The following is a 12186-nucleotide window of genomic DNA, read 5'->3' as shown; positions in this document are numbered from 1 at the left end:
TATATTTCTGCTGGCTGTTGCTGATGAATTTGTGATGTTCTGAGTTATGCCTTGCAGCCTTCTGTTCTGGATTAGCTTTCCTCCACTTAGTGCTTACCATTCTTAACCTATGTATGGATATCATTTAATGTCAAACCAGGATGTCTAGGTTTATAAAAGGCAATTACTGTTGATTTTTGTTTTGGTTTTGATTGAAAGTTTATTAGTAAGTGATAATACAAGGATTCAGAATAGTTGTTGAAGTAATAAAATAACATCCATCAGCTAGTTCCTCAGTTGGAAATTGTGCTAGATACCATTTTGTCCAAGGCAGGAGGTATTTCAGGGTAGGCAATGCATACTCTTTTTATGTCTCCATTTTTCTTCTGACAACCTAAGCAGAAAAATATCAGGAAAATAGTTTTCTTCCTTTTTGCTTCAATCCACTTCATATGCTTGTTTCTACTAAACATTTCTAAGTTCTTTAGTTATAATGAGAGAACAAGCAGAAGTGTTCTAGAAACGTAATACTACCAGCTAATAAAAGATGCAGGTGATCGTGTAGCTGGGTAGCTAATCCAGCAATGCAGAAAGACCAATAAAAGAAAGAAAACTTCCTTGGGAGAAATTTAGTTTCACAGATGCCCCTAAAATTGATAACTGCAGGTTTTCACAGGGCAAGACTGATCATAAGTTATGTGCAATGTATGTCCTAGTGGAACAGTAACTTTTCAGAATTGGTTGTTTATTTCCTGCGGTCGTATTGGTAACATTTGAAACAAGATGTGGGTGAACCGTTGTAGACAATGTTGCTTCAACCCCAGCTGTAGATGCACTAGCTCAAGAACCAGCTAGAAATCATATGTATTTACTCTGTTTTGTTTTTTTTTTTCTTCACATGAAAGCATTCAACTTCTAAAGAAGAACTTGTCTGTTATCGCAACATCTGCAAACTGGTTTCCAAACTGTTCTTGTAGCAGTTTTTTGATCAAGATACCTCTTATCTCAAATTCATAGTGTGTCCAAACCCGTCATAGTGTGTTGAGGTTGAACGGAAGGAAAAACTCTCAACTGCTTTGCATTCCCAACAGCTTGAATCCAAGTGACCAGTTCTCCACTTAACTTCTGTGTCTGACTAAATGTTACTGTAGGTTTCACTTGGTATGCTGTTATATGGGGTGTTTTTTCAGAGGTCTAGTTTGAAGTGACATCTTTTACAGACTTCTGCTGGAGGAACTGTTAAGATGTTTTGCTTAATTTATGTATCATATGATGCTCTCAGAACCATATTGGTGAGTGAAATTTGCACCTTGAAGAGACAGGTTGTTTTCCCTTAAAGTTTGATTACAATTTAAAGAAAGAAAAAAGAGTGAGTGAAAGTCTGATACTATATTTCCTAGAACTCCCCTATGATATTCCACCCCAGAAAATACATAGTGATTTTTTGTTGTTGTTGTGTCTGAAAGGAAACATGTGAGATGGGTTGGGAGGAGCTTGTGCAAAGAGCCTACTTGATCCTAACAGTTTTTGATGCAAATCTGCAGTGTCCCAAAGAAGTGTGATCACACAATAGCAGATAACAGAATATCCAGGCTTGTTTATTAGGCATACTTTATTCAGAACCAGCCAATTTGTTCCCTCTCAGCTTTCAGAAAAATTATTTGAACTTGAATGAGTCTTGCTTGCTGCCTTTATTTTCAAGCTGTCAGATGTACTTGATATGAGAACAGGACAATTTAGATTACCAGCAGTACCTAAGGTAGCCTTACTCAGTTAAAGGAAGTGTGATCTGTTTTACAGCAAGAATGTTTTATGGCAGAAAAATAATTGGTCGGGCAATAATTGGTTAGACTATTGCCATGCTTAGTTTTTGTTGTAGAATAGAAGTCTGAGGCAGACATTAATGCCATATTGAGGGGGAAAGATGAGTTTTTAAGCATTGTTCCTACTAAAAATCCCTTGATGGAATTAATTTAACTGGCCACATTACCTGGCCTCCTATTTTTCGGAATTTGACGTATTTTTTTTTTCTGTTACAAAAAGCAAAATATCCTCCTTCTTGTGCGGAGAAGGATGTGATGCTGTGGTACATTCTGGTGTAGTCAAATCACCGGTCCAGCTGCTCCAGTGCTCTGGTGAGAGGCCATATGTGATCACTGCAAGAATGCACTCACTGTAGACCCTTGTCCTTAGGCTAATTGGTGATCATTCTGCTTGGCTTCCTGTTCCTCAGATGTGTTCCAGCTTGTATATTTTCTCTCCCGTGCCTTTTTCTCCACCCCCATCCCCTGCCTAAGGCTAGATGAGTTCCATCTGGGTTTTTAAGTGACCGGGGCAGCTGTCCAAAGTGGTGCCTGTTTTGATTTTTTTCCAATTTGTGGTGATTGCTCTCTTTCATGCAACTGTACGTCAGATCATTCTTTTGTAGAGGTTTATTTTTGGCTTTAGCTTCAAGCTTTCATGGCTCAGCAATTTTGTTAACTACCATGAGTAAAGTGTTAGAATAGATGATGTTAGGGGGCATCAGACTTCAGCAGCTGCAAGAAGATGGAATTTTATTTTCTCTTCCTGTCTCCAGAAGACTTCAGCCTGGGTATTTCTGTAGTCATTACATACTCATATGTAACTTTTGTATGAGTTGTAGAATTGACTTCCCTTGGAACATGGCTGCAAAGTGTTCCAAGTGGAACAAGTAATTGTGTCCACAGCCTCCATGGCCAGGTTCTACACAAGATGCTGTAAAAAATTAATCACACTAATGTTTTCTAGTCTGATTCCAGGTTGTAAGTTGCTGTATGAAGACAGACGATAGTCAGCTCTTCAGTCATTGCTCACTTACACTGTGCTGCTAAGGATAAATGGCTTTTTTTATTCATGTTTGCTTCAGAATCACTGTTGTGTATCCATCGTCAAAATGTGTAGAATTGTATGCAAGGCAAGCATACCTCATATGCAGAGCATTCACGTTTTTACTTTGATACTATTTGTCAGGTGAAATTTAAAAATGCACATGCAAGTTTTCATCATGCCAAAGCAAGAATGCTCAATAGGTCATAAGCTAGGAAGTTTGTCAGCAGGGTGCATTATTGCCTTCAAATATTTTGTAAAATGGGGTTATGATTCTCAAGTGTGGGATTGATTATTATTGTTATGATATTGAGGCCTGAACAAAGCTGCTTGGTAAAATCTCTGCTTTATGAGGTTCAACACTGCTGGCTAGCTCACTCAATTAATATATTTGGTACTATTTTCTTAGTTGTTTGCATTTTTAAACCTGTCAGTCTTTCCACAGTAGCTAATATGTGTGGTATCAAAACCAAGCATTTGTGTGAGCCTTATTCCTGTGTTGGGGGTACATTTTTTCAAGTGTAGTGATGAAGTTTATTTCCAGGTGTTAAAACTGTGCCAGTGGCTGTTTTGAAATTTAGTCATCTTGAGCCATAGGTGCTTTGAGGCACTGTGGCAATTTCTAGCAGAGAGTTCCTCAACAAAGTTTCTGAATAGACTTTTAATGAGAAATGGCAGTTAGAATATGTTTTTTCAGTACTAGTGCTGAATTCAGTTGTTATGGAATCACTGATTAAAGTTGCTCAGGCTCTAATTTTCTGTTTTTCCTGTTCATGTAACTTTTTAGTTGATGCTTAAGTTAATTGCTTGTGATTTGTTTCCCATGTGTGGCTGGAGCTCATCTGCTTCACTGTGTATTTGTAAAAGTAAAGGGCATTGAATTAGAGCTGCAGGTTGACTTGGATATCTCTAAATGTGATAGTAAGACTTGATGCTACGGTTTGTTCCTTCTGTTAGATGATGACGTCTCACTGATGTAGAAAGATGTGTAGAAAAATCATAGCAAGGGAAATGAATGGAGGTAAAAATAAATGTCATACTCGTTTCAGGTGGTTTTGGATGTTGGCTGCGGAACTGGAATACTCTCCATGTTTGCTGCCAAAGCAGGTGCGAAGAAAGTGATTGGAGTCGACCAGTCTGAAATAATCTATCAGGCCATGGACATCATTAGGTAGGAAAAGTTTTGAGAAAAATATGGTAAATGTTGCTCTAAGAAGTTATTAAAATGCTGTTACAGTTCATGGTCATCTATCATTCATTATGTCTTTTACTGAAGTCCTCTCTTGTCCTACGAATTAGAACAGGTCTTGATCTGCAGTCAAGTTGTTTGCTCCTCTGATGGAGGTGATTTAAACAGGCCTGAAGTTGAGGCAGGATATCTCCCAGACCTTCCTCCTCATGTGAGCACACAGCCGGTGCTGCCTTGCTGCAGAGGCTCCAACTGACTGCTGTCAGTCTGTTTTCTATTCTTATACTTTAGATGTTGCTGCTGATAAGACTGTAGATTTTTAGGTAACTAACAAGAGTTGAGATGCATTCCTAAAGGATGTGAGAAACTTTTCCTGGCTGCACTACTTTAAGAAACACTTCTGATGTAAATAAATTCAGTAAAAGTTGTTTAATTTTGTGAAAATTTAATAAAAAAAAATGCTTGTATATGGAAATTTTCCATAATTATATAATTTCTATAATTCAGTTTATGAACCCTGAGGGACACCTCTGGCACCTGGCTGCCAGACTTTGTACTCCTTCTCTGGTTTCTTGAACCTTATAGTCTAGACAGCTTTCCACCCATCTGATGGTTCATTTATCCACTCCACATTTCACTAATGCATCTGTAGGGCATATTATGGGAGACTGTGAGTATATGTAAAAATGAAGCAATGGCATCTGAAGACATAAAAAGTATTTCCTAACGTGAGGTAGGAGAAATGTAGGTGAAAATGTGAACTGTTAATAGTTGAGGTGTGTAGGGTTTGCTTTTTTTTTGGTTTGGTTGTTTTTGTAAGAGCAACTATGGAAAAGAAAGTCAAAGCAGATGCTGAGGAATTGGGGATTGATGGTTTTTAGGCAAGCTTATATCGTGCAGAAATAAGGTTGTCGAGGCAGAAGTTTTATATTAGATACCACTTCACACATGGGAGATGCAGCACTGCACACTTGGATGCTGTAAAGTTATTCTGTTAAATAAAGGCCTGTTTAAGAAAAGTACCATGTCAAGTGTTGGTTGCAACTTCAACAAATGCTTTTGTGGTGCAAGAACTCATTATTTAAAGAGAACTTTTCCCAGGAGTCCTTGACATCTTCAGGGTGGTTACCAGTGTGAAATTGTGTTTTATTTCTAATGTACTAGATGGCAAACTTAGGATTGTTCATATCTTTCAACAAGTGCACAAAAAGTCCTTTATGTGTTATTTATACTTAGGGGAGGATAGAAGTATCAGCTAACATGTATTACCTTTGGTGAGAAGGGCAAACCTTTAGGAAAAACAACAAATAAAAACTCTTAAACTCAGAGTGATGAATTGCCACCTGAAGTACACAGTGAACCATTGCTAGGGCTACACGTTTATCAATACTTTCTGCTATAAAAGGTTCCATTCACATTAAAATTTTCAATTGAAATAAAAATTTGTATTTGTATTCCTAAAGGAATAAAACTAACAAACTTTTAATAGGGTAACAAATACTGATTGGAATACTAACAACTCTGCATAAAAATGACTACTGCAGTGTGCTTCCATCTGTGCTTAAAGTACATCCTCAAGCTTTTGTCCCACCCAGAATTCAGGTTCATTTCTAGCATGTGAATTACTAGAAACAGTCCAGCTCTTGCATGTAAGTAAACTGGAATAAGTGGCCCAAGTGGCATGATTCTTTCCCAGGGTCACATAGTGAAGTTATCTTTCACTAAATGCATACCTTCTATTTTTCTTACAGTGAATAGCTGTCTGTAAAATTTTTAGTGCAGTGAATGCCTGGATTTTTGTTGTTCATCACTGTTATGCTAGAATAGGAAGTTGAAGTATACTTACTAAATAGCATCTCATCAGTTTTTCATATAATGTATAAACTACATTGTTTTGGTTTAGGTGTTTTTGTACCTTACATTTGAAAACAAGTATGTAATGAATTAATCTTTTTCCTCTTTTATTTTAAAACATGTCCTTGTACATGGTAGTCTAGGAAGTTATCCTTAAATCTCTTTTTGTCCTCCTTAAAATATTGGTGTGGCTGATAGCTTTTAGTCTTTTCTTTTTCACTTTGAACTTCTGGTTTTTCTTCTGTTTGCAGCATTAAGTATGATATTAGTGATGAACTACTACTCTTCTAACATAAAACTGTTGTGTGTAGAGTATTTAATTGATATTTCCAACAGCCCACATGTTCAAGTAGCCCTTTGACCCTTTCCTTTCCCTCCTTTCATTCTGATGTTTCTCCCATTGTCTTTTAGATTGAATTTTTAATGTGATTACTGTCTGCATTGAAAGCCAGACAGAATGTAGGAGTGAGATATCAGGATAGGGAGGGAAAGGGCAGAGAGAACTGCAGTGGAAAGATAAATTTCTTTGGTAGGAATACTTTTCTGCCCTCCATAAGGATAATTACCACGATAATAGTATGTGCAAGACTAGTACGGTTTGCCAAGGAGAAAAATACTAAATTTCAAGCATTTATGTATTTAGTAATTTCACTGTCATGCAGTTTTTGTTTTAAAAACTGTAGTCACGTCACAGTACCTTTCTCCTTACGCAAGATGATTGTACTGTTGCTTGCATATGAGGTAATACCTGATTACTGCAGTTGCTGAACATTGCAGATGATTCTGGCCAAAATCACAGTGGGGAGGATGCCTTTATTGTGGAATAACTGTAATACTGATCCAGAGGGAATGTTTGTTCTCTGTGACTTTGCAGCTAGTTTTGTTAAATCAAAAACCAAGTCGTGCAAAACAGCTTTGCGAGGAAGCTCATTTCCATTGCTGTCCCAGTGTGACGGGTGGGCTCTAATCACCACAGAACTACACTACGAGGGTCAAAGAAGGAGAACTGGGAACAAGCAACTCTAGAGAGGAGCATCATTTTAAATTGTCCTTTTCTCTGTTTGCCTGCTTTCTGAAGCTTACACATTTGCATGCACAGCACACATCTACTATCTGCCATCTTTGCCTGGCACTTAATCTGCTGCAGTTTTTGGATACTCAGAAACATTCCCTCTGAAATATAACTGAGGAGTACCACGTTTTAGTGCTTTCTTGATAAGTTAAAAAACAACCATTATTGGGGGGGAAATGCAAAATATAGACATCAGTACATCTCTCTTCACAGCATCAATTGGAAATATAAACTCATTTGTTTATGTTGTGCCTTGCAGATTAAATAAACTTGAAAATATCATTACATTAGTCAAAGGAAGAATCGAAGAAGTAGATCTGCCTTTGGAAAAAGTGGATGTAATTATATCTGAATGGATGGTAAGGTTCATGAATATTCTTTTCAAGGCATTGTTATTTCAGGAAAAACTATGTTTTTATTTAATTCGAAAAGTTATTATTTAGGCATGCTGGGTTTTTTTAACCAAAAATTGACGTGCTTGCAAACAGTGTCTTTGACTATGTGTGAAATGGAATGATGGTCCTCATTATGTGGTTCTCAGATGAAATTCCTGATCACACCCTTTCAAACCAAGGTTCTCTAAGTACAATTGAGCTGGTTTGGGTACAGCAGCAAGTTTCTGTTATGTAGTTAGGGTGCAAGTCTACAGACGTACTCGGTATTCCTGAATAACACTATTGTGGTTGCTCAGCTGAAAGTAATGGTAAAATATTGTATTAGTCATCTAGCTAGATCATTCTGATGAGCAAAATACTTTAGTCTGCAAAGACAGCTAAAGACTCTGCTGGCTGTGTGGGAAGGTGATCAGGAGGTGAGGAGCAGACACACTGGGAAATCTGCAAATATATTAAGAGCTTGAAAACAGTGTTACTATTCACAGCATTGTTTGTTTTTTAAATATTATATGTTCTAGTGTGCTGCAAATCTGCAAAGTTTTTCCTCCAGTGCTATAATGAATGTTATTTGAAGCATGAGCTCAATTGAGTGTTTAGGTCACTAGTTTCAAGGATGGTTTAAACCATTGGCTTAAACTAGTGGTTTAAAAATAGTGCGTTATGGTTGATGATTTCTGACAGCATAGTGACTTCACTAGAATGTAATTATAGTTCTTTTAGGGAGACTTCTAATCAGATGCCGAAAACATGCACCAAGAATAGTGTTCCCAAAATCCCATTTCCCGTTCTGGAGCCCAAGATTTGGTTTTAAAAGCAATTTGGGCACTTAAGAGCTCAAGTCATGTTGTAAATCAGTGCCTCTAAGGTGAAGTAAAGGATTTTTAAAAGCAGCTCTCCTAAAAAATGAAGTATCGAATGTTCCATGTTTCCCATTTGTGTGCTGATTTACCTTTTAATGTCATAATTATATAGCCATGTGCATTCCACTTAATTAGGTATTCTAAATATTTAGGAATGGTAGCATTTTTATGGGTTGCTGCAATACTGAGATAAAGAGGACAATGCCACGGAAGTAAGATTGATAGCTGGACAGCGTATGCACTGTTCCAACACTGTCCAGAAAGGAACATTATGTTGCCTAGATGCAAATGAAGATTCCTCTTTGTCTAGCTTTTTCATGTGAATTTGCTTTTTCTTTTCCTTCCCTACATGATACCAGTGTGAAATCTGTGCTTTATATGTGAATGTAACTGCTTGAAAATGTTAGAAATGCCAAGTGTGAGAGCAAGAAGGAATTCTATGTGTGTCAGTTTTCAGCTCTTTATTTAGAGAATATGGATGAACTAGCAGGAATGTTCTAATGGCAACGTTTCTTCTTTGTAACAAAACCAGGAAAAGTTGCTATTCTGTTTAGCAAACAAACTGCTTTTAGACTAATAAACATGAAATCCTTTTGTGGAGCTGTAGCTTTGTTTTGCTTGGTACAGAACAGTGCTGAAGACTATCAGCTTTTTTAGAACTATGTGTGGAATATCAGAAGATTAAAACCAGGTGTGAAGCAAAAGAATGGAGGCTGGAAAGAGGAAAAATACTGCATCCCCCAGGAATGTTTCTAGAACAGGATTTTTGAGAAATATGGCACATAGAACAGTCTGTTGTAAAAGCTACAGTGGGTGCATTATGAGCATCTCCAATATAAGGGCTTCCGTTGATCATTAATTGTGTGACCTATGGCTTCTGCAAACTGCTTGCTGCTCCTACTTCTCTTTTGTATTTAAATTTGTTCCCTTAAAAATACACAAAAAATGGAAGGAACATCTTAAATGTTATACTGTGTGTATATGTACATATATAGCTAAATTATGTTTCAAATCTATATTTGCCATATTCCAAAATAATAGTTTTTTCATTTTTAAATTCATCTGGATATGGTTTTGTCACATTCCAGGTTTAGAGGCCAAATGATGAGCAACTGTCTCTTCAGTGGCTTTAATTAAGCCCATAAATGAAATGATCTTGCTTTTAATGTAAAGACTAAATGTGTTATTTGTGACACCTGAAGTTTGTGCATTTGACATTGATAAAATCACACCACGAGCAGTGTGACTGTGTGTGATGCAAACCAGTAGGTAAACTGCTGAGAGTGGAAGAAGGTGTGATGAGCTGTGAGCTGCTCTGTTGGTGTCTAAAAGGCAGATAGCTGAAGATCTGTTGGACTACTGAATACCCTGAAAAAGCCATCAATTTAGACCTTTTCACTCTGAGGACAGCTCTGGATTCCTCTTAAAAAACACGGGCAAAGCGTGCAGCCTGAGTCACACGAGGACCTCTTGTCTGCTGGGACCCAGGAGCACAAGGACAAGCAGGTGGAGTGAGGAGCCACTTCATCCAATAAACCACATTGCCTTAAGAAAGAACACAAGGATGGCCAAGTAATAGCCTGTTCTGCTAACAAAACTGATTCTGTAAGGAGAAGGTCTTCCAGTTCATGGAGAAGGGTTATTTGAATGTAAGAAGGGGTTAATTTTATAAAGATGTCACTGGTGACCTTGTTTTTATAGAGATTTCCCAGTTGAGGACTGATTAATACTCAGTAGCAGGGCTGTAAGCATCTGATGCACAATCCTTGCTTGGAGCTCTGATTTGCGAAACTTTTGATACCTTAATTTGTGAAATAATAAGTTATTGTTAGTGTTTACATTACAGGTGACAGCCTCTAACATTTTTACTTGTCTGCTTGTGTGATAGGACACCTACAAAGCAAAGCTCTTATCTTCTTATTCGAACTGTAGACTTCCATGAATTCAGTTTCTAAGAAAAGGTACAAATAATTGGGTATTTGTATACACTGCCTAGTGGCAATCGGATGCAGATGCCTTTTTGAACCCACATCAGTGACTTGTTAGCAGCTTGGTGTAATGAATGAAAAACCTTGTCAATTAGTGACTAGACCCAAAAATGCTTTTCAAATACTCAAGTTTCTTAAGAAATTTAGAATTTTGTTTCGAAGACGCTGCTGTTTGTACAGGTGGTGGCAAAGTACTTACAAGTTGTATACACCATAGGCTTGCTTTCAGCCAGGATCGCATTTATGCTTTCTGCCCATTTTAAAACAATGATGTTTACTGAAATTAGAGTAATTTTACACGCAGCATGGAAGTTTGAAAGGAGAGGTGCTCTGCAAAGTGCTGGAGCTCATTTTTTGTTAAATTGGATGCTTGACAGGAAAATATTTGCTGCCAACATCCAAAGGTGGCTGTGTTATTGCCCATGTGGATTTTGGTAGTGTAACTGTAAACTTGATAGGCTGCTTATTGAAAGGAGGGTGCAGAAAGAAACAAAATATATATAATGTTTTTCTGGGCTGTTCTTACCCAGCTGCATCTGTGTGCAGATTTTTTTCTCTCAATGTGCTTTTACTTCCTTTCTCTAGCTAAGAATATAAAGCTAGAGGTTGAGAGTTTTATTAACTTGAGAAATATCTATGTTTCTTGTTTGTAAAGGGGTTTTACTGTGAGAGACAATTGTCTGAGATGGTTGTTTCAAATATAGTGTTAAGAGTATAATGCTTTGTCATAAATTGCATTTTTATGCGGTGCTTTACAATACTGAATATGAAATAGAGTTTTACACAAGGAAAAACTGGGAAAGAGATGGACTCTCAAATTAAAACAAACCAAGGATAGAATCCGGTGCTCTTGTCTCTTAATTTTATCATTGCTCAGGTAGCTAATGACCATTTTCTTCCTTTAGTGTGTGTGTGTGTGTGTTAGATCATTTTGAAGTGATATGGGGATGGGCTGTGAATGGGAAGTATTCAAGATCCAGGGAAAAGGACTAGGAAGTGAGCATGGCTGAAACACTGGAAACAATCTCTTCTTTCCTTCCTCCTTTCCCCTATTTCTGTGATGGAAACATACAGTGATGGTACTTATTAAACACTTACTGGCCTATATATGGTGTTCATATTCTCTATTATTTCTGTTAGTACTTGAAGATGCATTAATGCAGCTGTTCTGCTTCTATAACACATAATTTTACATAAGAATTGAGTTTTTCTTTTTTGTGTTTACTAATAATGCTGAGAAAAGAGCATACTAAGTACCTGAATGCTCTGATATCTTTACAGCAAAACAGTTTTTATAAAGGAATTATATTTCCTTGCATGAAAATATTTTCCTTTTTGCCAACACTAATAGTGGATATCACTTTTCTGCTCATCAGATTGTCCCTTTGGTGTCCTCACACATCTTACATGTGTTTAAGGACACAACGGGGTGTGCATAATAACAAAGTCAAGCTGTGGGTTTGTAATGTGTGGGCTTGCGCTGTCAGTAATGAATAATTTATTTATTTATTTATTTTAATTAAATCCTACATGGGAGACCAGCATGGAGGCTGACTTAGCATGGGGGAAATGGTGCTGCAGCAGGGCGTGGGGAAGAGTTTACGTGTAGCTACTGCTTTTCATTTAGATGCACCCCAGGTTTTGATGGAATATTGGCAAATCAAAAGTAATTTTTCACAAAATTGAGTGGGCCGCATCAGTTTTGTGCATCTGTTATTGCAGGATTATATTTTAAGTTAGAAATCAGAATCCATTCTCCAGTCTGGTTCACTGTAACGTCCAATGGAAACCTTGTAGTTAGAAACTTAAGGTTAAGAAAATAATGCAATTTTTTTATACTGATAGGGTTTTAGAGAAAAAAAAGGTTCACTTTTTGGGCCAGTGGTTTGAAAGCTGCCTTTCATTTTATTAAATATTCACCGTTAGGCCTTACTGAATCTGGAGTACAAGACTGGGTTCAGTTACATTACAGAAAATGAAGAAATGGGTCTTTAATGGAAGG

The 12186-nt window shown here is 37.3% G+C and overlaps 1 protein-coding gene across 3 annotated transcripts in view; it reads left to right on the top strand.

Annotated features, from left to right (window-relative positions):
- PRMT3 (protein arginine methyltransferase 3) overlaps positions 1–12186 on the top strand; it is a 51288-nt gene that overhangs the window by 10356 nt on the left and 28746 nt on the right. For all 3 annotated transcript variants that reach the window (XM_065065506.1, XM_065065507.1, XM_065065508.1), the window contains 2 exons: positions 3876–3997; positions 7201–7300. In XM_065065506.1, the coding sequence (XP_064921578.1) occupies positions 3876–3997; positions 7201–7300 (222 nt within the window). The remainder of the gene's footprint in view (positions 1–3875; positions 3998–7200; positions 7301–12186) is intronic.

This window comes from Columba livia, chromosome 5 (genome assembly GCF_036013475.1).
Source record: "Columba livia isolate bColLiv1 breed racing homer chromosome 5, bColLiv1.pat.W.v2, whole genome shotgun sequence".
NCBI lineage: Eukaryota > Metazoa > Chordata > Aves > Columbiformes > Columbidae > Columba > Columba livia.
The sequence above is the reverse complement of the archived record's forward strand: the minus strand, read 5'-3'. Positions and strand labels throughout refer to the sequence as shown.